General features: G+C 43.5%; 1 protein-coding gene across 2 annotated transcripts in view; it reads left to right on the top strand.

Annotated features, from left to right (window-relative positions):
* The first annotated feature begins 406 nt into the window (after positions 1–406).
* LOC135512452 (kynurenine 3-monooxygenase-like) overlaps positions 407–27,712 on the top strand; it is a 40,266-nt gene continuing 12,960 nt past the window's right edge. The window contains exons 1-9 of one of the 2 annotated variants that reach the window (XM_064934497.1): positions 407–700; positions 1,275–1,344; positions 2,526–2,623; positions 5,368–5,457; positions 10,619–10,667; positions 15,371–15,458; positions 16,021–16,186; positions 16,832–16,903; positions 21,359–22,177. In XM_064934497.1, the coding sequence (XP_064790569.1) occupies positions 629–700; positions 1,275–1,344; positions 2,526–2,623; positions 5,368–5,457; positions 10,619–10,667; positions 15,371–15,458; positions 16,021–16,186; positions 16,832–16,903; positions 21,359–22,153 (1,500 nt within the window). In that variant the 5' untranslated portion in view covers positions 407–628 and the 3' untranslated portion in view covers positions 22,154–22,177. Of the gene's footprint in view, positions 701–1,274; positions 1,345–2,525; positions 2,624–5,367; positions 5,458–10,618; positions 10,668–15,370; positions 15,459–16,020; positions 16,187–16,831; positions 16,904–21,358; positions 22,178–27,712 lie in introns of those variants that run through there. The other variant, XM_064934498.1, reaches the window with a different exon arrangement.

Genomic DNA, 27,712 nt, shown 5'->3' on the forward strand with positions numbered 1-27,712 from the left:
TTTATCGATCCCAGCGATGGGCGAATGCGCAGGCCTTGTCTCTGTGGATCTTTTTTCTTTTGTCTCTGAAAAGTTCATCAGCAGCAGCATGAGCAATTTAAATTAAACCAGCTTCCAATGGTTGAATTTCAGAGTAAATGTGTAATTTCTCCTAATGTCAGTATAGGCATCATTAGGGATCTATGCTCTTTTTTTCACAAGATTGATTAGCGATAAACTACTAACTCTGGACCACAGACATTTTTTTTTATTGAAGTGATTATTTTTTTCACTACAACATAATCACCTATCAGATCATTCACACAGCAGTTCCTAGTAAAAGGTGTGTAAATCCAGCGGCTCTTGTAATCTTTCTGTTTCTCTGCGCGGTGTGTGCGCTTCAGCTGCTAATGGGAAATTCCTCAACTCTGAACTATCTCTCTGTTTTGTTTGCATTGTGGGGAAAAGCGAACCAACCACTACGAGGACGACATTTATGAGATCCTGGTCGCGCCTCCCTCAAAACCCCGAGTGTCACAGTAAAAACGTTTTAATTGAATCGGCACAGGCAGTAATTTATTTCAGTGTCCAAGATCACTGAAAGGCAAAACGGACACTGCAAGACTTCAGTATAACGACATAAACTACAATGGATTGTTCAACCAATGACAGCAAATCAACCAGCAAGAATAAAGTGGTGGCTGTGGTGGGAGGTGGTTTGGTAAGAAGTCAAAATGGAAGTGTGAATAATGTAAACAGGCTGCTGAGATTTGTTGTAATGAAAAAATGTTCATGTTGTGACAAGGTTATCTAATCTATGTGTAATCTATTAATAAAATATAAATGTAATCTATTTAAGTGTAATCTGAGCCTTATTTTCTTGAGGTTATAGAACAATGTTTGGTTTTGCCAATTTGCTAAACTGCAGATGGCCCCATTGACTCAATAGGGTTGATGGTGAAAAAGGCAGGTCTGAGCTAACAGTATTTTGGTTGAAAACAAACAGTATCGTTTTTTTAATACTTTCCTTGCAGGCCTCTTAAAGCAATATCATGTAAGGAAGAGTAAAGCCTAACAGTAATTGACACTTTAAACTACTTGGTCCTTATTGTAGCCTACCATTGACAAAGCAAAGTGCCTTAAGGTCAATATGACTGTTTTGATCTCTTCCTTTGATATTGCTGTGCAGCAACCATGTACATTTTTTAAAATCCATTTCCATTTTCATCACAAGTGATAAAAATGAAAATAGATGCTGCCTGCACCATGAACTAATGCAATCAACCCTCTCTCAGGTCGGCGCCTTGAATGCCTGCTACTTTGCAAAAAGAGGTTTTCAAGTAGAGGTCTTTGAATCTCGAGAAGGTAAACACTTGATTACACAACATATAAAGTGCTTCCTCTTATTTTGAACAGCTACACAGTAGTCCATCTATTTTTGGAAGTATGCACTGCATGCAGTCATTAGTCATTACAATATTCCTAACAACAAAGCACAATCCCCGCTGGCAATGAGCAATTGGCCCAGAAGCGGCCCTCTTCCGGTGGGCCGGAACTGATTGAATCGGCCCGGAATCGGGAGTCGGACTCGGCCCGGAATCACAATGAATGACTGTCCAGAATCGGCCCAAGTACATCGGGCCGACTTTGCCGGTATCTTTCCAGAATCCCCCCAGAAGCGACCCGATGCAAATTGAAATAAATGTATACAAAATTAGCCGATTTTAGAAATTTGAAATATTACTATTCTAAATGTTATACATACAAATCATACCCATCCACAAAAAAAAAAAAACATTTTGTCGGAGGAAACACCATACACCTGGTGACCGTGTCAGCGTGCATGCGCCTGGCCCGCCACAGGAGTCGCTACAGCGCGATTGTGCGCTGCCTCATGGGTCTCCCGAACGTGGCTGGTACGGTTCTCGTACCAGCATCTGAAATAAATGCAGTTTGCACTGCGATGCAGGGTCATAGACCGCTGAGCCACTCAGGAGGCTCCATCCACAAAGTTTTTAATGCTTATCAATTGCCTTGCACAGAGTATCAAAATACTAAAATACTACACAGGACTCTTAAAGTATTTCATTGAAACGATCATTTTATTTTTTGATCACAGAAACAATGAGAAAATAAGGAAAAATAAATAATGAAATGTTAATTACATAATGCAGCCAGAAAACTCACACCGGAATCGGCCCGAACTCAATCCCCACATCCTAGCCATAAGTAATACTGCCGAAGGCGGCCCATTCTCGGGCCACATGACGTCGGCCGAGTCTGACTCTCAGCCAAGTGCCCCGACGCTCAGCCAGAATCGTCCCAGATCCACTGTGCTAGCTGGGATGGCTTCTGTCCTGATAGCAATCAAACAGCAATCTAAACATGTATTTCAATATAAGTTATGATTGGCATATTACATTGGTTTCACAAGCATTCATCAGATGCAGTGAAATTACATTTGGATTGACTAGTAGCTTGTGTATGTTAGACTTGAGTATCATCATACCTGAATGTTTGATCTCTCCATCTCTGATCCTGACCAGATATCCGCCAAGCCAAAATAGTCAAGGGAAGAAGCATCAATCTAGCTCTATCTCACAGGGGTCGCCAGGCATTGAAACAAGTGGGAATGGAAGACACGGTATGTTGTTCTGTTTTGTCCTTCTTGGCTACCACTGTGGGAAATTGAATTCCTAGTCTCAACAGCACCTAAGCAATGAAAACTGAACCAGGCAGTTGCTCTTTGTTGTTATTTTACAGTATTCATAATGATGAAATATTCAAAGTGCCCATGCCCCCTGGGAAGAGAGCCTGGGCTTTGCCAGCTTTTCAAGTAAACCTTCAAGGGCAGTCATGATGAGGACAGAATGAACTTAGGTAGCCCATATTTAGAGCCAATAATATCCACTTTCCTGAACTATGGCTGAACGGATAGATGTGTTTTAAATGTTTTGCCAATTGTTGTTGCTAGAGAACTAAAATGGCGCCAGAGAAGATGGCTGATGTTTGACAATCTCCAAACCAACTGTGCTATTTTGTTTGGTTTTTCGCATTGTTTGTAACTTATTTTGCAACTTATTTTGTACATAATGTTGCTGCTACCATCTCTTATGACCAAAAATAACTTCTGGACATCAGAACAGCAATTACTCACCTCAAACAGGACAAAGATCTTTTCTTTAATGAGTCTGATGTAAAGGATATACTGCTTTATCGGGAACAGGCCCAAACATCCGTCATTTGCATGAAGAAAAGACGGAGAAAAAGGGGGTGGAGGTTAGGCTACCTTCTGAGATTTGTAGGCGAGTGAATGAACCTCCACTACCATTTGTTCTAATAGCCAACGTGCAATCGAAATTAATGATATACGATCAAGACCATCCTACCAACGGGACATTAAAAACTGTAATATCTTATGTTTCGCCGAGTCGTGGCTGAACGACGACACGGATAATATAGACCTGGCGGGATTTTCCATGCATCGGCAGGACAGAGAAGCTGTGTTTGGTAAGACGAGGGGTGTGGGTATATGTCCATTTGTCAATAACAACTGGTGCACAATGTAGACCACACTATCTACCAAGAGAGTTCTCATCCATATTATTCGTAGCCGTCTATTTATTCGTAACCGTCTATTTATCATCACAAACCAATGCTGACACTAAGACCGCACTCAACGAGCTGTATAAGACAATAAGCAAACAAGAAAATGCTCATCCAGAAGCGGCGCTCCTAGTTGCCGGTGACTTTAATACTTAAATCCATTTTACCTCATTTCTACCAGCATGTCACATGTGCAACCAGATGAAAAAAAACATAGACCACCTTTACTCCACATACAGAGATGCATTCAAAGCTCTCCCTCGCCTACGATTTGGCAAATCTGAACATAATTCTATCCTCCTGATTCCTGCTTACAAGCGAAAACTAAAGCAGGAAGTACCAGTGACTCGCTCAATACGGAAGTGGTCAGATGACGCGGATGCTACGCTACAGGACTGTTTTGCTAGCAGAGACTAGAATATGTTCCCGGGATTCATCCAATGGCATTGAGGAGTATACCACCTCAGTCATCGGCTTCATCAATAAGTGCATCGACGATGTCGTCCCCACAGTGACCGTATGTACATATCCCAACCAGAAGCCATGGATTACAGGCAACACCAGCATCGAGCTAACGGTTAGAGCTGCCGCTTTCAAGGAGCAGGACACTAATCCGGACGCTTATAAGAAATCCCTCCATGCCCTCAGACAAACCATCAAACAAGCAAAGCGTCAATGCAGGATTAAGACTGAATCCTACTACACCGGCACTGACGCTCATCGGATGTGGCAGGGCTTGAAAACTATTAAGGACTACAAAGGGAAACCCAGACGTGAGCTGCCTAGTGATGCAAGCTTATCAGACAAGCTAAATGCCTTTTATGCTCGCTTCGGGGCAAGCAACACTGACGCATACATGAGAGCACCAGCTGTTCCGGACAACTGTGAGATAACCAACTGGCAAGTGTCTTCACTGACCTATTCAACCTCTCCCTGACCGAGTCTGTAACACCTACATGTTTCAAGCAGACCACCATAGTCCCGGTGCCCAAGGAAGCGAAGTTAACCTGCCTAAATTATTACCACCCTGTAGCACTCATGTTGATAGGAAAGGTTGGTCATGGCTCACATCAACAGCATCATCCTGGATATCCAAGACCCACTCCAATTCGCATACCGCCCCAACAAATCCACAGTCTCAATCGTACTCCACACTGGGGGCAAGCTTCCTGCCATCCAGGACCTAAATACTAGGTTATGTCAATGGAAAGTCCCCCAAAAATTGTCAAAGACTCCAGTCACCCATAGACGGTGCTCTCTGCTACCGTATGGCAAGAGGTACCGAGCGTCTAGTTTAGGACCAACAGGCTCCTTAACAGCTTCTACCCCCAAGCCATAAGACTGCTGAACAATTAATCAAATGGCCATCTGGACAATTTACATTGACCCCCCCCCCCACACACACACACACACTCGCTGTTTATTACCTACAATATACTGTCACTTTACCCCTAACTACAAATTACTTCAACTAACCTGTATCCATGCAAATTGACTCGGTACCGGTACCCCCTGTGTATATAGCCTCGTTAATGTTATTTTATTGTTTCTTTTTATGATTTTTTACTTTAGTTTATTTGGTAAATATTTTCTTAACTCTTTCTTGAACTGCATTCTTGGTTAAGGGATGGTTTTGGCGCATGTGACAAAGTTTGATTTGATTTAGTGCTGGATTCCTTATTCAATATGCGTGTCTTCATCATGTCATCATGTTATTACACATGTTATACACTGACAATGTAATTCCGTGAGCAGATCTGACCAGTTTGATTTCTTCTCTAGATTGTCTCCAAAGGAATCCCCATGCATTCCAGAATGATCCACTCCTTGAATGGGACACAGTCCCCCATTCCTTATGGCAAGAAAGGACAGGTAACTCTGCTGCTGCAACGCCTAGACACACCACACTGTAACTCCCATTCGATAGATTAAGAATTAATTCTCCACGCAAGACAAAGTATGACCATTACCTTGTAGCACAGTAGTCTGTCAGCCTTTTGTATTATTTATGTATAATTACAGTTACTTAAATACATCATTGAGTACGGTTACATGCACAAAATGATACGATTATTATGAATAGTCAGATTAATATAATAGTTTGATTTAAAACGTTTACATGCTTTGCAAGAAGAAGAACGATTCCCCTAATAATCCTGTTTACATGGACACATCTGAAATCAGACTACCCGATGGGACTTTGATAAATGTAGAAAATCAGCAATCAAAACACACGTTCTAACACAGCGACCATGTTATTTTTGTGAAAACTATTTGATTCTGAGTTCGGACATATAAAGTTTGTATGTGAAAACTAATTCTAAGATACTTTCAGTTTTTCCGAACTCACTTCACTCGTGCAAAAGAAGGAATCTTGCGCTTCCTTCATTCTTGAATTGGAGTGGCATTTGCGTCCCTTGCCTTTGCAACCATAAAAATCATGGTTGCAAAGGCAAGAGATGCAAATGTCACTTCAACACTTTAATAGACTTTCATCATAGAAAGTTCATTGAGACACAAACAATGGTCAATGGCCTCAGATTTACTGAATCAACAGGACCTCTTCCATCCCAAAGGGACTCTGTTAATCATTACACTTCTTTGCAACAAGGAGCAAAGGGAATGAGGTTTGTGTGATACATCATCTCAAAAATCCCCTAAACAAAGCAGGCCTTTATTTAAATCCCAGAATACTTGATTTAATTTAATTTCAAATTAACACCTATTTTACAGTACCAGTCAAAAGTTGACACACCTTCTCATTCCAGGGTTTTTGTTTATTTTTACTATTTTCTACATTGTAGAATAATAGTGAAGTCATCAACTATGAAATAACACATATGGAATCATGTAGTAACCTAAAAAGTGTTAAACAAATCAAAATATATTTTATATTTGAGATTCTTCAAAGTAGCCACCCTTTGCCTTGATGACAGTTTTGCACACACTTGGAATTCTCTCAACCAGCTTCATGAGGTAGTCACCTGGAATGCATTTCAATTAACATGTGTGCCTTGTTAAAAGTTCATTTGTGGAATTTCTTTCCTTCTTAATGTGTTTGAGCAGCAAAATGCACAACTTCATTTTTATGCTGATGATACTGTTATTTACTGTTGTGCCTCGTCTCTTACAAAAGCTTTCCAGAACATGTAAACTGCTTTTTATACTGTTCAACATACCTTGTGTCAATTGAAGCTTATCCTCAATACTGACAAAACTAAACTAATGGTGTTTTCTAATGCAAGAAATAGACTTCTGAACCTTTCACCTATTACTACCTGTCAGGGCAAGGAGATTGAGGTTGTAACCTCATATAAATATCTTGGAATTTTAATTGATGACGGCCTCTCTTTTAAATTGCATATTCAATAACTTACAAAAAAATTTAATCTGAAATTGGGATTTTATTTTAGGAATAAGGGCTGTTTTTCTTTTGAAGCCAGAAGGAGGCTAGTGTCAGCTACATTTATGCCTTTACTAGACTATGGGTATATTTTATATATGAATGCTTCCGCTCAGTGTTTGAGATCAATTGACACTCTTTACCATGGCACTTTGAAATTTATATTATACTGCAAAACCCATACGCACCACTGCACTTTGTATACCAGGGTTGGCTGGCCTTCTCTAGTCACTCGTAGGCTCAGTCACTGGTATACTTTTATTTACAAAGCCATTTTGGGTTTACTACCTTTTTATTTGTGCATTTTTATTGTTCAGAAATGTGGTGGGTACTCTCTTCGTTTGCTGGACTTTATCCTGCTAACTGTTCCAAATGTCCGAACTGAATTTGGTAAAAGGGATTTTATGTACTCTGCGCCATCGTCTTGGAACACCTTACAAAATACTTTTAAACTGGAAGAACTTGTCCCGATTGGTGTTTTTAAATCACTGATTCCCTGACCTGTCAATGTTTTTAATTAGCTGTTTTATACTCTTGTGAATTCAATGGTGTTTACTAGATTACTTGTAGTTTTTCATTTCTGTCTGTAATTTTTTTGTAATGACTTGGTGCTGCCTATCTTGGACAGGGCACTCTTGAAAAAGAGATTTTAATCTCAATGAGCCCTTCCTGGTTAAATAAAGGTTAAATAAATAAAATAAATAAATGAGCCAATCAGTTGTGTTTTGACAAGTTAGGGTGGTATACAGAAGATAGCCCTATTTGGTAAAAGACCAAGTCCATATTATGGCAAGAAAAGCTCAAATAATTTGTATTTATTTTTATTTAACCTTTATTTAACTAGTCATTACTTTGAGACATAAAGTTCTGTCAAGTTTCTTCAAGTGCAGTCCCAAAAACCATCAAGCGCTATGATGAAACTGGCTCTCATGAGGGCCGCCACAGGAAAGGAAGGATAAGTTCATTAGAGTTACAAGCCTCAGAAATTGCAGCCCAAATAAATGCTTCACAGAGTTCAAGTAACAGACGCATCTAAACATCAAATGTTCAGAAGAGACTGCGTGAATCAGGCCTTCATGGTCAAATCGCTGCAAAGAAACTGCTACTAAAGGACACCAATTAGAAGAAGAGACTTGCTTGGGCCAAGAAACACGAGCAATGGACATTAGATTGGTGGAAATCTGTCCTTTGGTCTGATGAGTCCAAATGTTTGATTTTTGGTTCCAACCCCTTGTCTTTGTGAGACGCAGAGTAGGTTAACAGATCTCCACATGTGTGGTTCCCACTGTGAAGCATGGAGGAGGAAGTGTGGGGGTGTTTTGTTGGTGAAACTGTCAGAGATGTATTTAGAATTCAAGGCACACTTAACCAGCATGGCTACCATAGCATTCTGCAGCGATACACCATCCCATCTGGTTTGCGCTTAGTGGGACAATCATTTGTTTTTAAACAGGACAATGACCCAACACACCTCCAGGCTGTGTAAGGGCTATTTGACCAATAAGGAGAGTGATGGAGTGCTGCATCAGATGGCCTGGCACCCACAATCCCCCGTTCTCAACCCAGTTGAGATGGTTTGGGCTGAGTTGGACCGCAGAGTGAAGGAAAAGCAGCCAACAAGTGCTCAGTATATGTGAGAGCTCCTTCAAGACTGTTGGAAAAGCATTCCAAGTCAAGCTGGTTAAGAGAATGCCAAGAGTTTGCAAATCTGTCATCAAGGCAAAAGCTGGCTACTTTGAAGAATCTAAAATACTTGTTGATTTGTTTAACACTCTTTTGGTTACTACATGATTCCATATGTTATTTCATAGTTTTGATGTCTTCACTATTATCTTACAATGTAGAAGAGAAGAAAAAAATGACCCTTGAATGAGTAGGTGTGTCCAAACTTTTGACTGGTACTGTAGGTTCTCACAGTGTGAATAGTCTGTTAAAGCTGGAATCGTTAACGGTGAAACTGCCACATCCGTTTGCGATATTACAATAACATTGTTGTTGTTTTTCGCTCTGACGTCATTGCACGTGTTATAAAACAGCAGCATATGTACTGCACTTTTTTACAACAATGCGGGATGCTCCCCAGCTCTGCTTCATCGAACAATAACAACGGCCATGGGGCAGCAGTGGCGCTTTTCCCCTTACTGCGGATTACATCTTTAAACCAATAATTGTTTATTTTCTTAATAGGTGTTAATTTGAGATATAACCAGACCTGTGGTCAAATACTATCATTTTAAATACTTTGGCTTTGCTTGATTGAGCTTGCTTTGTGAAATGGAACCAATAGAAAACTTGCCAAAGTACAAACCCTGCCTACTTGGCACTCCATGCAGGCTAAAGCAAATGCTTAAAGTATTTGAAAGAGTACAACTAGTATTTGAACTCATGTCTGCACTGGTCACAGTTGGCTGCTGAGGTCAAGGAGGGTCATAATACAGACCTGAAACAAAGCACATTGTACCTGTCACCCCACAGGTAAGTGTTATTTATTTTAGTTTGAGAGGAAGCTTTTTCATCTATTACATAGCTTTTGACTTCAGACAATACTGTAAAATGTACACCAGCCCACCGTGACCATTGCAGACATTTTTTCAAATAGTATTTGCACTTTTTCAGATGCTTTAAGCATTTGCCTCAGACTGCCTGGAGTGCCAGGTGCGTGATGTTTGCATTTCTGAATTTATTATTGGTACCATTTCAACAAGCAAGCTAAATCAAGCACAGCTAAAATTTTGAAATTATAATATTTGAACACCTGTCTTGTCCTGTGTGGTGTAAACTTCCCAACATTGTCACATGTTTCTGTTTGGTTCTACCTATGATAGATGATATGAGCTGTAAATCCACCCCATATTAAAGGTGATGCTCAGCTCAGGACAGGTACCCTGCAATATGATGATGGAGGGGAGCCCTATTGTCTACACAGAGCTGTTGGGAGTCGTGTTTTAGAAAGGGGTTAACCTCTGTTCTATTCTGTCTTTAAAGAGGAACTATATTTAGGCAAATATCTTCATAGTAGCCCACTAAACTCAGTAATCCTTCATTAAGAGAAGTGGGAAGACAGGATGTTAGGGAAAAAATGTAGATGAGGAAAAAGTGAATAAAAAATGAGAAGACACGATCAGACATATACTGTAAAAAAAGGTTATGAAAAATAATTAGGTGAGGTCGGCTAGGCAGAGAGTGATGATGGATAGAGGGGTGGAGGGAGAAGACATGGTAGCTAATTCGAGAAGTATTTATTTCTTCCGTGGGAAAGAGAGGGATTTTATTCTACCAAATTGTTCAAGTAGAAAGGACAAGATAAAAAGGGCACTTCCAATGGATGTTCCGCTAAATCAATTATCCCATCCACTCAACACTTCAAAAGATGGTTTGAACCAAAGCTTACTCTAGCTATCAACTCAGTAATTCTTACTAGACAATAAACAGACTCCCCGATCCCACTCACATTTCAGTCACTGAATGTTTTAGGACTCCCGAGCATTGCTTCTAAATGTATTTGAAATGTATTCATTGTTGACATTTTCATAAGTATTTTTTTGTATAAAAAAGTGATAGTGTCAGTGTTACAGCGTCACATTATTCTGTGTAGTTGAGAGGTAATGTAACAGCCTGTTCTCTTTTCAGTACATCCTGTCTGTTGACAGAGCCAACCTCAACAAAGAACTGTTGTCAGGTAGGAGAATGAAAATCCTTATTCCCATCATGCCTGAGGGGGACACTTCGATTGAAGAAAAATCTACTCTGGGTTTTCTAAAGCTTGCCAGCTTCAGTTAGATTCACATTCCAGTTTAGGCTTCATCCATACTACAACAGTGGCTATTGCTTGTCCGCCTGCCGCTAACTCTAGTAGGCTTGGAACTGCGCCTGGATGTCGCACATACCCAGTCGAACGCCAGACTCTTCATTGAGGCAATGCTGAAACATCTATCTATGGGCGAGTCAGTGCCACATTTGTAATTTGTGCCGAAATCAAAATGAAAGAAAAGTTAGCTTGCAAATTCAGCAGGCTATGGTGTTAAATATGCTTGTTGAAGTGCGTCTTTATTGTATTACTTATTGTTAACGCCGTCTTTGGTGTGCTTATGAATGCACAAGCACCTTTTTTCCCACTCCTATAGATAAAATAATGATATTAAGTTATTCACAAGTTTTATGTGCATGAAGTTTCAAATGCATTATGTAACATTATGTAACATTATAATTTTTTGAAACACAACAACACATTTGATTAATAACATATTTTATCAGTCGTCGTCGTCAAATGAAGGGGATGATGATGCAATCTTTGCGAGACGGGGGAATCTGATTTCATTGGTCTAAGTTAGCCTGCCCGGGAGCATGTTAGTGCTGAAGGATTCGTTGCCATAGAAATTTACCTGGCTAAAAGGTGAGCCATTTTTGTGGTACCGGTTATCCAGAGTTGAACTCAGAGTTGACCGAAAGTTACCTCGCTAACTATGTATAGGGCTCTGGAGAGCTCATCAGATTCTCAATATTGTATGTGCTTATTGAAATGCAGTATGCTTATCCACTCATCTTGAATGGCAAATAGGTTAATATTGTATTATCTGCCTGATGCCAATCTGCCATTTCTACAATAAAATAATATGGATTATTAAGATGAATATGAATAGTTTCTCTCGCCTGATTACCGACAACGATGAGACGGCATGTAGGGAGGTCAGAAAACTGGCAGTGTGGTGCCAGGGCAACAACCTCTCCCTCACTGTGAGCAAGACAAAGGAGATGATCGTGGACTACAGGAAAGGGCGGGCCGACCAGGCCCCCATTAACATCGACGGGGCTGTAGTGGAGCGGGTCGCGAGTTTCAAGATCCTTGGTGTCCACATCACCAACGAACTATCATGTCCAAACATACCAAGACAATCGTGAAGAGGGCATGACAAAACCTTTTCCCCCTCAGGAGACTGAAACATTTTGGCATGGGGCCCCAGATCCTCAAAAGGTTCCACAGCTGCACCATCGAGAGCATCCTGACCGGTTGCATCACCGCCTGGTATGGCATCTGATCGTAAAGCACTAAAGAGGGTAGTGCGAATGGCCCAGTACATCACTGGAGCCAAGCTTCCTGCCATCCAGGACCTATATAATAAGCGGTGTCAGAGGAAAGCCCCAGTCACCCAATTTTTTGACTGTTTTCTCTGCTACCACACGGTAACTGGAGCGCCAAGTCTAGGATTAAAAGGTTCCTCAACAGCTTCTACCCCCAATTCATAAAAATCGCCACCGGACAATTTACATTGACCCCCCACGCCCCCACCTTCATGTACAGATTACCTCAACTAGCCTGTACCCCTGCACACTCACTCGGTACTGGTGCCACCTGTATATAGCCTCATAATTGTTATCTTTATTGTGTTACTTTTTATTAGTACTTTTCATTTTAGCCTACTTGGTAAATATTTTCTTCTTCTTGAACTGCACTGTTGGTTAAGTAAGTAATCATTTCACGATAAAGTATACAGTTGTATTTGGCGCGTGTGGCAAATAAAGTTTGATTTGATGTGCTTGTTAAAAGTACTGTCTTAAAACAAGCTGTAAAGTCTAAGGTTAAATAGAGACGTGTCTCTTTCTTTCCACTAAACCACTGACATTTAAAAAATAATTTTAATACAATCTACAATATATAGATTTCCCCTGGGTTTAACGTATTTTCATGGTTCTCATTAAAGTGGATGAAGACTTAGATGTTAAATGCTGTACCATTTAAATACTTTCCCCCAATTCCCACTTTCTCCAAAAAAACGTGTAAGTATTGGACTTCTGTAACCTTCCAGTGTTATACTTATGCTAAAAAAAATATTCTATTCTACTGAGCCATTTACTTTGTATTCTTATATTGTAATATTTCTTATTGTTGCATTGTCGAGAACGAACATTCAAGTAAGAATTTAGTTAAACTCCAATCAAATTTTACTTGTCACATACACATGGTAACAGATGTTAATGTGAGTGTAGTGAAATGCTTGTGCTTCTCGTTCCGACCAAGCAGTAATATCTAATAAGTAATCTAACCTAACAATTTCACAACAACTACCTTATTTATACACACAAGTGTAAAGGAATGAATAAGAATATGTACATAAAAATATATGAATGAGCGATGGACGAACGGCATAGGCAAGATGCAGTAGATGGTATAGAGTACAGTATATACATATGAGATGAGTAATGTAGGGTATGTAAACATTATATTAAATGGCATTGTTTAAAGTGGCTAGTGATACATTTATTACATCAATTTTTCATTATAAAAGTGGCTAGAGATGAGACAGTATGTTGGCAGGAGCCACTCAATGTTAGTGATGGCTGTTTAACAGTCTGATGGCCTTGAGATAGAAGCTGTTTTTCAGTCTCCCCGCTTTGATGCACCTGTACTGACCTCGCCTTCTGAATGATAGCCCGACAGGATGCTCTCGATTGTGCATCTGTATACCACTCTGTCTGTGTGGGTGGACCATTTCAGCTTGTCCGTGATGTGTACGCCGAGGAACTTAAAACTTTCCACCTTCTCCACTACTGTCCCGTCGATGTGGATAGGGGGCTGCTCCCTCTGCTGTTTCCTGAAGTCCACGATCATCTCCTTTGTTTTGTTGACATTGAGTGTGAATTTTTTTTCCTGACACCAAACTCCGAGGGCCCTCACCTCCTCCCTGTAGGCTGTCTTGTCGTTGTTGGTAATCAAGCCTACCACTGTAGTGTCGTCTGCAAACTTGATGATTGAGTTGGAGGCGTGCGTGGCCGTGCAGTCATGGGTGAACAGGGAGTACAGGAGAGGGCTGAGAACGCACCCTTGTGGGTCCCCAGTGTTGAGGATCAGCGGGGTGGAGATGTTGTTACCTACACTCACCACCTGGGGGCGGCCCGTCAGGAAGTCCACGACCCAGTTGCACAGGATGGCGTTGAGACCCAGGGTCTCGAGCTTAATGACGAGTTTGGAGGGTACTATGGTGTTAAATGCTGAGCTGTAGTCGATGAACAGCATTCTTACATAGGTATTCCTCTTGTCCAGATGGGTTAGGGCAGTGTGCAGTGTGATTGTGATTGCGTCGTCTGTGGACCTATTGGGGTGGAAAGCAAATTGGAGTGGGTCTAGGGTTTCAGGTTGGGTGGAGGTGATATGGGCCTTGACTAGTCTCTCAAAGCACTTGAAGCATGTGGGAACAGCAGACTGGGATAAGGATTGTTTGAATATGTCCATTAACACACCAGCCAGCTGGTCTGCGCATGCTCTGAGGACGCGGCTGGGGATGCCATCTAGGCCGGCAGCCTTTCGAGGGTTAACACGTTTAAATGTTTTACTCACATTGGCTGCAGTGAAGGAGAGCCCACAGGTAGCCCTGATTAGAAGCAGTGGTTTGCGCTTTCAGTTTCACACGAATGCTGCGATCAATCCACAGTGTTGGACGGTGTATACCATGTTTATCCTGTACAACAAATAAACTTGAAATGTAAGGTATTTTTTAGGCCTAAAAATATGTTAAATGAAGCTCCACAGCCTTGGGGTAGAGATAATAGGTTAGTGAGAGCATGATTCGTCTGACTAATGAGACACATAGCGGTTTCTCTTATGGGTTTTCTAATAGTCCATATCAGGGATGGGCAACTGGCAGCATCCCTCCTTTTGAAGGCTAGTTAGAATAGTAGAATACACAAGGTGCAATTTAGAAATTTGGTTGTGAATCAGCAGTTTTTCTCTTGTTATGTCAGTCACTGATAGTCAGTCGATTAGCCCATGTCGGCTTACATGTTTTAGATAGCTGGTCATTAAACTAATTTAGCAATATAAACTTGTTATCGTAGTCGATGGCGGCCCCAGTAGATTTGTTTGATCAGTCTCACTCAAATATCATATTAAAAACTACAAACATTTCTCTCCGCACTATTGCAAAATGTGTAAAATTGCATGAAATCTGCTATAAAATTGTGAAATCTTCTCTCCATCCGCATTGCAAAATGTGTAGAATTGCATGGAATTAACAAAAAATGGTCCCCCAACCCCCCTAAGAACAGCCCTTATCCATAGTATATTGGCCATATACCACATCCCCTTGTGCCTTATTTTTTTATTTTACCAGGCAAGTCAGTTAAGAACAAATTCTTATTTTTGAGGAACAGTGGGTTAACTGCCTGTTCAGGGGCAGAAGGACAGATTTGTACCTTGTCAGCTCAGCGGTTTAAACTTACAATCTTCTGGTTATTAGTCCAACACTCTAACCACTAGGCTACCCTGCCGCCCCATTTATTGCTTAAATGTAGTCAATTCTTGCCCCCCCCCTTTTTTTGTAAGGTTTTGCCCAATGTTTGCTGTGTCATGTAAGTCTGTTTTTGTAATGTGTTGTTCTGTAACTGCAGCGGCAGAGACGTATTCAAACACAAAGCTGAACTTCGCCCACAAACTACTCAACTGGAGCACTGAAACAGGAGCAATGACCTTTCTCAGGTAAATAGTTAGTAATCACACGCGCACACACACACACACACACACACACACACACACACACACACACACACACACACACACACACACACACACACACACACACACACACACACACACACACACACACACACACACATTCTCTCTCTATTATATATCTCCCTCTCTTTCTAAAGTTGCCTTGCTCTTGTTTTATTGTTTTTCGTTGGACTTTGTTCCTGCATTTAATTGCATGTGGCCTAGTGTGTGTTCAACACCATATGTGTCATAGGGTCATAATATACGTGTTGCTTTTAAGCCTCTATGCATAACTTTTTTTATTGGTCTGAAATTGGGTGGCCTTGAGGTAATTGTGTCATACAATTTACAACCAAATTAGCAGTAAAACCCCCCTACCGCTGTGAGAATTAGCACTGCCGCACAGTGAATTATTAATTTAGGGCTTATTCACTAACATTCTACCTATTTAAAATTAATTATAATCTGACAACTTTATTGACATTGAAGTTTTTAAATGATCACGTTTAATTCAATGATGTTGGTGGTACTGTATGGTGTGCCTTAGGGCTGATGGTGCAAAGGAGGAGATCCAGGCAGACTTGATTGTGGGGTGTGATGGAGCGTTCTCTGCAGTTCGGAAACAGTTCCTCCGTCAGAGCCGTTTCAACTTCAGTCAGACCTACATCCCCCATGGGTACCTGGAGCTCACCATGCCCCCCATCAATGGAGAGGTTGGTCCTCTGATGCTCAGAACATGGCACAGGATCAGATCAGGGGCCATATTCAAAAACAGTTTCGGAGTAGCAGTGCTCGGATCAGTTTTGCCTTTTAGATTATAATGAATAAAATTATATGGACAGTGGGGAGCAGATCCTAGATCAGCACTCCTACTCGAAGTCATTTTTTTGAATACAGCCCATGTTTCAAATAGTTTTAAATGTTCTTTCAAATACTTAAGCTACGCTTCAATGAGCTTTACTGGTGCAATGGAACCAATGCTATAGTCCCAAAAGTGTATACCCCACCCATCCGCCACACCAGTCAGGCTCAATCAAACACTAAAAAGTATTTGAAATTAAATACTATTTGAACCTAAATCTGAACTGATATTTTTTTATAGATCATTGTATCAACAGGAAAAAGTCTCTGCATACTACCAGTCAGATGCACATTTATTTTAATAACTTATCTTTCTGTCAGTCAACCTTCATCAGAGGATGTTCATTGTATCAGCATAGTATTTCATAGGGAATCAGGTGTCATCTCGTTTGTTGATCAACTTTTGGTTAATGCAATGCTACTGTGTCTGTTGTGTATAATGTGTTTATCTTCTTTATGCTGTTATAATGCCGTCATTTCTTTTACTTTGCTCCCAGTTTGCCATGAAGCCTAATTATCTGCACATATGGCCGCGCAACACATTCATGATGATTGCTCTACCCAACTTGGTGAGTATAAATAGAACACCGTGTTTGTTTACCCTCTTCTACATACTCTAGCTATCCTCTCAGCTTCATTATCATGTGCTCTACTTGATAATAGAAGGTAGGTAGGTAAGTTTAAACATGTTGGAGAGGTGCTTTTGTGAAGTGAATACGGTATAAGAAAATCTCTCTAAAGAGATGTAGTGCTTTTTATTAGTCCTGCCCCATAGCTGCAACTCCCCTACGGACTCGGGAGAGGCGAAGGTCGAGAGCAATGCATCTTCCAAAACGTGACCCTGGTTCTTGACACACTGCTCGCTTAACCCAGCCGCACAGAAGACGCTAGAGTGCGATGGGACAAGGACACCCCGGCCAAGCTCTCCCCTAACCCGGACGACGCTGGGCTAATTGCACTTCGCCTCATGGGTTTCCCGGTCGTGGCCAGCTGCAACACAGACCAGGATTGAACCCGGATCTGTAGTGACGCCTCAAGCACTGCGATGCAGTGCCTTAGACCACTGCGCCACTCGGGAGGCCTCCTACTGGTTTTTATTTAACCCCCTTACAAACAGGCCCATTTTAACAACATTCTTGCCTGCATGTGCCCTGTGCATTAAACCGTGCGCATGCCAGCATACCGGAGACAAGTGGTTACACTGGTGTGCAGATGTGGGTGGGCGTATATTTTAATAAATCCATTAAATATAAATCCATTATTTAATTTAAGCCAGGTGTATGTTACATGACTTTCAAAGTCCTAACATCACTGAGCCTCTCACATTAAACAACCGTCTTTCCTGTATTTTTATTTTTTTACTTGCCATTGTAGTGGTGCGCGCACTTAACAATGTGGCACAGATGGTGCGTCACACACTACAAGATTCTTCACTTGGACATAAGGATTCTCGATACCACGCTGTCTTAAGGAAAAAATTATGTAATGATGTGATTAGATTTAACGTAGCTACAATGAGCTGTGGCTCAAAGCAGCCTCTTAGACGTTTTCAGTCAGACATTCACGCTTGCCATACAAGAGTTAAAATATAGCCAACATTTTGAAGTGAATAACATTGCTTGTGAACTTCAGAGCTGTAATGATTTAACACGTTGTCTTTGGCTTTGGTTAAAGGCAAGTATGGCTCCTGCTCGAGATTCTACACATTCTGGGGGATGTGAAACAACGTCATCTCACTGGCTTCTTCCTGGCAAGCTCTCATTGGCTATTGCTGATAACTATTCTCAAAACTTGTTGTTGCACATCTCACACTACAAGAGCATTGCAGATTTTGTGCAGATTTTGAGCATTGCAGACATGTTTGAAAATATTGGGACGTCTGCAACTGCTCAAAGATTAGCTCACTAGCCCTCAGATTGCATCTCTGACCCGCTCACATTAAATGAGAGTCGGCGACGGCCGGGTACCCCGAGTAGGCAACGACACAGGGATTTTTTTCTACCATCTCAAAAGCTTGTCTGGGACAGCAAAATCGAGGCCAAAATCATTGTGTACACCCGGCTTTTGGCAGGTCCTAATAAACATTACAAGACTAATAAAAAATAGAATTGTATATTGTTAGTTTAATTATGTTACGTCCAAATTAATGGATGTAACACTATTTTGTTCATTAAACAGACAAGACACACCTACCCGATCGTAGTCAACACACATATATTTTGTTGTAAGAATATAATGAAATATATCAGAATAAAATACAAATAATATTTTTCCCCACACAACCTGTGTTATGGAAATGTGTGGAACCGCTGTGTCATGGAAATGTGTGGAGCCAGTCCAAGCTTCAATCTCTTTCTAACCCACTCCTGCAGGCATAGGTTCTTACATCAAGTGTCTTCATCATGATTCCAAAAGAAAATAATAGCAATCCTATTTTCAAAAGCATGTGGATCTTGTGTTCATTTTTCACAACCCCCGCAGGCTTTTGGAGTTGCCTAGTTGCAATCAAGCAAAATAAGAGGCCTACACTTGATGTGGGCTACATTATGAAATGCTAAATGTTTCTGATCAGTGATAGATGAGCAAATGAATAGATGAGCTATACCACCTCCACTTATTTGACCAGCGGGAAACCAGTTAACCAGTTAGCTACATAGCCGTCTTTGTATCTAAGTCAATTGTTTAGCCTAGAGCGATTTTCTAGGTTAGCTACATCGCAGCCACTACCAGCTAGCCTACTCCAGCAGTACTGTATCATTTCAATCATTTTAGTCTATAAGATTCTTGCTACGTAAGCTTAACTTTCTGAACATTCGAGACGTGTAGTCCACTTGTCATTCCAATCTCCTTTGCATTAGCGTAGCCTCTTCTGTACCCTGTCAACTATGTGTCTATCTATCCCTGTTCTCTCCTCTCTGCACAGACCATACAAACGCTCCACACCGCGTGGCCGCGGCCACCCTAATCTGGTGGTCCCAGCGCGCACGACCCACGTGGAGTTCCTGGTCTCCGGTAGCCTCTGGAACTGCCGATCTGCGGCCAACAAGGCAGAGTTCATCTCAGCCTATGCCTCCCTCCAGTCCCTCGACTTCCTGGCACTGACGGAAACATGGATCACCACAGATAACACTGCTACTCCTACTGCTCTCTCTTCGTCCGCCCACGTGTTCTCGCACACCCCGAGAGCTTCTGGTCAGCGGGGTGGTGGCACCGGGATCCTCATCTCTCCCAAGTGGTCATTCTCTCTCTCTCCCCTTACCCATCTATCTATCGCCTCCTTTGAATTCCATGCTGTCACAGTTACCAGCCCTTTCAAGCTTAACATCCTGATCATTTATCGCCCTCCAGGTTCCCTCGGAGAGTTCATCAATGAGCTTGATGCCTTGATAAGCTCCTTTCCTGAGGACGGCTCACCTCTCACAGTCCTGGGCGACTTTAACCTCCCCACGTCTACCTTTGACTCATTCCTCTCTGCCTCCTTCTTTCCACTCCTCTCCTCTTTTGACCTCACCCTCTCACCTTCCCCCTACTCACAAGGCAGGCAATACGCTCGACCTCATCTTTACTAGATGCTGTTCTTCCACTAACCTCATTGCAACTCCCTCCAAGTCTCCGACCACTACCTTGTATCCTTTTCCCTCTCGCTCTCATCCAACACTTCCCACACTGCCCCTACTCGGATGGTATCGCGCCGTCCCAACCTTCGCTCTCTCTCCCCCGCTACTCTCTCCTCTTCCATCCTATCATCTCTTCCCTCTGCTCATACCTTCTCCAACCTTTCTCCTGAGTCTGCCTCCTCAACCCTCCTCTCTTCCCTTTCTGCATCCTTTGACTCTCTATGTCCCCTATCCTCCAGGCCGGCTCGGTCCTCCCCTCCCGCTCCGTGGCTCGATGACTCATTGCGAGCTCACAGAACAGAGCTCCGGGCAGCCGAGCGGAAATGGAGGAAAACTCGCCTCCCTGCGGACCTGGCATCCTTTCACTCCCTCCTCTCTACATTTTCCTCCTCTGTCTCTGCTGCTAAAGCCACTTTCTACCACTCTAAATTCCAAGCATCTGCCTCTAACCCTAGGAAGCTCTTTGCCACCTTCTCCTCCCTCCTGAATCCTCCTCCCCCTCCCCCCTCCTCCCTCTCTGCAGATGACTTCGTCAACCATTTTGAAAAGAAGGTCGACGACATCCGATCCTCGTTTGCTAAGTCAAACGACACCGCTGGTTCTGCTCACACTGCCCTACCCTGTGCTCTGACCTCTTTCTCCCCTCTCTCTCCAGATGAAATCTCGCTTCTTGTGACGGCCGGCCGCCCAACAACCTGCCCGCTTGACCCTATCCCCTCCTCTCTTCTCCAGACCATTTCCGGGGACCTTCTCCCTTACCTCACCTCGCTCATCAACTCATCCCTGACCGCTGGCTACGTCCCTTCCGTCTTCAAGAGAGCGAGAGTTGCACCCCTTCTGAAAAAACCTACACTCGATCCCTCCGATGTCAACAACTACAGACCAGTATCCCTTCTTTCTTTTCTCTCCAAAACTCTTGAACGTGCCGTCCTTGGCCAGCTCTCCCGCTATCTCTCTCAGAATGACCTTCTTGATCCAAATCAGTCAGGTTTCAAGACTAGTCATTCAACTGAGACTGCTCTTCTCTGTATCACGGAGGCGCTCCGCACTGCTAAAGCTAACTCTCTCTCCTCTGCTCTCATCCTTCTAGACCTATCGGCTGCCTTCGATACTGTGAACCATCAGATCCTCCTCTCCACCCTCTCCGAGTTGGGCATCTCCGGCGCGGCCCACGCTTGGATTGCGTCCTACCTGACAGGTCGCTCCTACCAGGTGGCGTGTCGAGAATCTGTCTCCTCGCCACGCGCTCTCACCACTGGTGTCCCCCAGGGCTCTGTTCTAGGCCCTCTCCTATTCTCGCTATACACCAAGTCACTTGGCTCTGTCATAACCTCACATGGTCTCTCCTATCATTGCTATGCAGACGACACACAATTAATCTTCTCCTTTCCCCCTTCTGATGACCAGGTGGCGAATCGCATCTCTGCATGTCTGGCAGACATATCAGTGTGGATGACGGATCACCACCTCAAGCTGAACCTCGGCAAGACGGAGCTGCTCTTCCTCCCGGGGAAGGACTGCCCGTTCCATGATCTCGCCATCACGGTTGACAACTCCATTGTGTCCTCCTCCCAGAGCGCTGAGAACCTTGGCGTGATCCTGGACAACACCCTGTCGTTCTCAACCAACATCATGGCGGTGGCCCGTTCCTGTAGGTTCATGCTCTACAACATCCGCAGAGTACGACCCTGCCTCACACAGGAAGCGGCGCAGGTCCTAATCCAGGCACTTGTCATCTCCCGTCTGGATTACTGCAACTCGCTGTTGGCTGGGCTCCCTGCCTGTGCCATTAAACCCCTACAACTCATCCAGAACGCCGCAGCCCGTCTGGTGTTCAACCTTCCCAAGTTCTCTCACGTCACCCCGCTCCTCCGCTCTCTCCACTGGCTTCCAGTTGAAGCTCGCATCCGCTACAAGACCATGGTGCTTGCCTACGGAGCTGTGAGGGGAACGGCACCGCAGTACCTCCAGGCTCTGATCAGGCCCTACACCCAAGCAAGGGCACTGCGTTCATCCACCTCTGGCCTGCTCGCCTCCCTACCATTGAGGAAGTACAGTTCCCGCTCAGCCCAGTCAAAACTGTTCGCTGCTCTGGCCCCCCAATGGTGGAACAAACTCCCTCATGACGCCAGGACAGCGGAGTCAACCACCACCTTCCGGAGACACCTGAAACCCCACCTCTTCAAGGAATACCTAGGATAAGATAAGTAATCCTTCTCACCACCCCCCCCCTTAATGATTTAGATGCACTATTGTAAAGTGGCTGTTCCACTGGATGTCAGAAGGTGAACTCACCAATTTGTAAGTCGCTCTGGATAAGAGCGTCTGCTAAATGACTTAAATGTAATGTAATGTAATGTTAACCAAATAGCATATGCAGACGGAGGTTCAGGGAATCAAAATCACATTGATTGAGACAAGTCAGTGAAGTCACAGGCTTTTTTTTTTGTGTGGTCGGGAGTAGGCCTAGGCTATGAAGCGTTGTGAAGAGCAAAACTTGACAAGATGATCATGAGCAGCACTCACCTCAACTTAGCTAACATTTCCACAGCCTAATTCAAATCAAACCAGCATAGCCTAAACAATGTCCAAATGGGGATTCAGTGAAATCGGACATTCGTTGATTTATCAAGACGAGTCCCCACGCTTGTTTCAAAGCAGCATGATGGTGCTGTCCCAATCAAAACAGTGCTGAAATGTTCATCTAGTTGACCACATATGGTTAGGATATTGCTTAAAATTTATTCCAATAAATGGATGACTTTGGCAGTTTCAGTAAGCTACAATTTGATTTGAGCCTTCAATTGCATTAGCCTACTCTATTCCAATATTTGAATCATTGTCACGCCCTGACCTTAGAGATCCTTGTTATTCTCTATGTTTGGTTAGGTCAGGGTGTGATTTGGGTGGGCATTCTATGTTCTCTATTTCTTTGTGTTTGACCGAGTGTGGTTCCAAATCAGAGGCAGCTGTCTTCCATTGTCCCTTTTCCCCTCCTTCAGTGTGGGAGCTTGTCTTTGCTTGAGTGCATGTAGGTTCAGTCGTTGTATTGTTGTTCTTGGTGGCACATTTAAATAAAAGAATGTACGCCTACCACGCTGCACCTTGGTCTCCTTCCGACGACAAATGTTACAATCATTCAGTGATATTTCTTTATGGATCCAGTTGTGGTTAAGAAAACAGTGCATACTTAGTGGTGGGCTATGCAAAGAGATGGGAGAAGTGACATGCCTCGCAAAGTTTAGAACTGGCAGGAGGGTGGCTAACTGGCACTGCCTAGCAACCATCAAGAGTTTAAGAGTGTAGTGGTGCCAATGACGCCTTAGCATTGTGGCTGCATTTACCAAAACTATTTACCAAATGTATATGTCACATTGCAAAACTGGCTAATCACCTGCAGGAGGTCACAGTGTAAACAGGGATATTTGACCCTTGACCTCTGAACATCATTAATCATTAATTCAAGATGGCGTAGCAGTCAGACGTCTTTGTCCTGTCGTGTCCCTTGTATATATCGTTTTACATATTTTTCGTCGCATATCCTTTAAAATATTTTGCTAAACCTCATCATCTAAATACTCTCCTGCAACCCACCTCACCCAATGTGGCGTGGATCTGCTTTTTTTATATTTATATTTATATTTACTATTTATATTTACTTCGGATCTGGAATCCCTCAACTGAAGCTAGCCAGCTAACTACCAGATATCAGTCAGCAAACCATTGCCAGCGGTCATCAGCTAACCTTCAGCTCGGAAAGCTCTCGCCAGTTTGAACAACGTGACTCTAACCAGAGCATAACGGATCTGTTATTTTTATCCCCGGACTCCTACCGCAAACTGAACATTTTTTCATCTGGATCTTCACAACTAGCTAACCGCAATCCCGGATGACTACTCCTGGCTAGCGTTTCCATCCCAGAGCAAGCACCAATTTAGCTTGAAGCTAGCCCGGCCAGGGCTCCTGTGCTACCACCGAAGCCTACTCCTGGGCTACAATATCGGCCTGCTAGCTACCTAGAGCAACTTGGAACCCTACTAATTCCACGACTGGTCTATCGACATCACCGCACGAAGAGGCAAAAACAGACTTACCCCCATCGCGACGTCACCCCCCCAAAGGCTAACTTTCTAGCCCCTGCTATCTGCTTGCTTGCTAACCCGGTCTGCTAACTGCTAAACTGCCGGGCCCTGGTCTGCTAACTGCTAGCTTGCCTGCCCGGTCTGCTAACTGCTGGCCCTTGCTAACTGCTTGCTTGCTAACCCGGTCTGCTAACTGCTAGCTTGCCTGCCCGGTCTGCTAACTGCTAGCCCTTGCTAACTGCTTGCTTTGCTAACCCGGTCTGCTAACTGCTAGCTTGCCCTGGTCTACTAACTACTAGCCCATGCTAACTGCTTGCTTGCTAACCTGGCCTGCTAACTGCTAGCTTGTCCTGGTCTACTAGCTGCTGGTTTGTTTAGCTCCGGCCTACTAACTGTTAGCTTGTTAGCCTGCTAACTGTCTGAAATCGCCGTGTCCCCAGCCAGCCCAACCACTCACTGGACCCATATGTTCACATGGCTACGCATGCCTCTCTCTAATATCAATATGCCTTGTCCATTACTGTCCCGGTTAGTGATTACTGTCTTATTTCACTGTAGAGCCTCGAGCCCTGCTCAATATGCCTTAACCAACCATGTTGTTCCACCTCCTACATATGCGATGACATCACCTAGTTTAAACATCTCTAGAGACTATATCTCTCTCTCTTCATTGCTCAATGCCTAGGTTTACCTCCAATGTACTCACATCCTACCTTACCTTTGTCTGTACACAATGGCTTGAATCTATGCTATCATGCCCAGAAACCTGCTCCTTTTGCTCTCTGCGAGACGGCCAGTTCGTATAGTCCTTAGTCGTACCTTTATCCTACTTCTCCTCTGTTCCTCTGGTGATGTGGAGGTTAATCCAGGTCCTGCAGTACCTAGCTCCACTCCCACCCCCCAGGTGCTCTCATTTGTTGACTTCTGTAAACGTAAAAGCCTTGGTTTCATGACCATGTTAACATTAGAAGCCTACTCCCTAAGTTTGTTTTACTCACTGCTTTAGCACACTCTGCCAACCCAGATGTCTTAGCCGTGTCTGAATCCTGGCTTAGGAAAACCACCAAAAACCCTGAAATCTCAATTGCTAACTATAACGTTTTCCGCCAAGATAGAACTGCCAAAGGGGGTGGTGTTGCAATCTACTGCAAAGATAGCCTGCAGAGTTCTGTATTACTTTCTAAGTCTGTACCCAAACAATTTGAGCTTCTACTTCTAAAAAATCACCTTTCCAGAAACAAGTCTCTCACTGTTGCCGCTTGCTATAGACCTCCCTCTGCCCCCAGCTGTGCCCTCGATACTATATGTGATCTGATTGTCCCCCATGAATGTTCTGAGCTCGTGCTACTAAGTGACCTAAACTGGGACATGCTTAACACCCCGGCCATCCTACAAACTAAGCTTGATGCCCTCAATGTCACACAAATTATCAATGAACCTACCAGGTACAACCCCAAATCAGTAAACACGGGCACCCTCATAGATGTCATCCTAACTAATTTGCCCTCCAAATACACCTCTGCTGTTTTCAGTCAAGATCTCAGCGATCACTGCCTCATTGCCTGCATCCGTAATGGGTCTGCGACCAAACGACCACCCCTCATCACTGTCAAACGCTCCCTGAAACACTTCTGCGAGCAGGCCTTTCTAATCGACCTGGCTGGGGTATCCTGGAATGACATTGACCTCATCCTGTCAGTAGATGATGCCTGGCTGTTCTTTAAAAGTGCCTTCCTCACCATCTTAAATAAGCATGCCCCTCTCAAAAAATGTAGAGCTAGGAATAGATAAAGTCCTTGGTTCACACCAGACCTGTCTGCCCTTGACCAGCACAAAAACATCCTGTGGCATTCTGCATTAGCATCGAATAGCCCCCGTGATATGCAACTTTTCAGGGAAGTTAGGAAAAAATATACACAGGCAGTTAGAAAAGCTAAGGCAAGCTTTTTCAAATAGAAATTTGCATCCTGTTAATACTAACTCAAAAAAGTTCTGGGACACTGTAAAGTCCATGGCGGATAAGAGCACCTCCTCCCAGCTGCCCACTGCTCTGAGGCTAGGAAACATTGTCACCACTGATAAATCCATTATAATTGAGAATTTCAATAAGCATTTCTCTACGGCCTGCCATGCTTTCCACATGGCTACCCCTACCCCGTTCAACTGCCCGGCACCCTCCACAGCAACCCGCCAAAGCCCCCACCATTTCTTCTTACCCAAATCCAGATAGCCGATGTTCTGAAAGAGCTGCAAAATCTGGACCCCTACAAATCAGCCGGGCTAGACAATCTGGACCTTCTCTTTCTAAAATTATCTGCCAAAATTGTTGCAACCCCTATTACTAGCCTGTTCAACCTCTCTTTCGTATCGTCTGAGATTCCCAAAGATTGGAAAGCTGCCACGGTCATCCCCCTCTTCAAAGGGGGTGACACTCTAGACCCAAACTGCTACAGACGTATATCTATCCTACCCTGTCTTTCTAAGGTCTTCGAAAGCCAAGTTAACAAACAGATTACTGACCATTTTGAATCCCACCATACCTTCTCCGCTATGCAATCTGGTTTCAGAGCTGGTCATGGGTGCACCTCAGCCATGCTCAAGGTTCTAAACCGCCATCGATAAGAGACATTACTGTGCAGCCTTCTTCATCGACCTGGCCAAGGCTTTCGACTCTGCCAATCACAACATTCTTATTGGCAGACTCGACAGCCTTGGTTTCTCAAATGATTGCCTTGCCTGGTTTACCAACTACTTATCTGATAGAGTTCAGTGTATCAAATCGGAGGGCCTGTTGTCTGGACATCTGACAGTCTCTATGGGTGTGCCACAGGGTTCAATTCTTGGGCCGACTTTCTTTTCTGTATACATCAATGATGTTGCTCTTGCTGCTGGTGATTCTCTGATCCACCTCAATGCAGACGACACCATTTTGTATACTTCTGGACTCCTTGGACACTGTGTTAACTAACCTCCAGACGAGCTTCAATGCCTTACAACTCTCCTTCCGTGGCCTCCAACTGCTCTTAAACGCAAGTAAAACTAAATGCATGCTTTTCAATCGATCGCTGCCCGCACCTGCTCGCCCGTCCAGCATCACTACTCTGGACGGCTCTGACTTAGAATATGTGGACAACTACAAATACCTGGGTGTCTGGTTAGGCTGTAAACTCTCCTTCCAGATTCACATTAAGTATCTCCAATCCAAAATTAAATCTAGAATCGGCTTCCTATATCGCAACAAAGCATCCTTCACTCATGCTGCCAAACATACCCTCGTAAAACTGACCTACCGATCCTCGACTTCGGTGATGTCATATATAAAATAGCCTCCAACACTCTACTCAACAAACTGGATGCAGTCTATCACAGTGCCATCCGTTTTGTCACCAAAGCCCCATACACTACCCACCATTGCGACCTGTACGCTCTCGTTGGTTGGCCCTCGTTTCATACTCGTCGCCAAACCCACTGGCTACAGGTTATCTACAAGTCTCTGCTAGGTAAAGCCCCGCCTTATCTCAGCTCACTGGTCACCATAGCAGCACCCACTCGTACCACGCGCTCCAGCAGGTATATCTCACTGGTCACCCCCAAAGCCAATTCCTCCTTTGGTCGTCTTTCCTTCCAGTTCTCTGCTGCCCATGACTGGAACGAATTGCAAAAATCTCTGAAGCTGGAG

This window comes from Oncorhynchus masou, chromosome 24 (assembly GCF_036934945.1).
Source record: "Oncorhynchus masou masou isolate Uvic2021 chromosome 24, UVic_Omas_1.1, whole genome shotgun sequence".
Classification (NCBI taxonomy): Eukaryota; Metazoa; Chordata; class Actinopteri; order Salmoniformes; family Salmonidae; genus Oncorhynchus; species Oncorhynchus masou.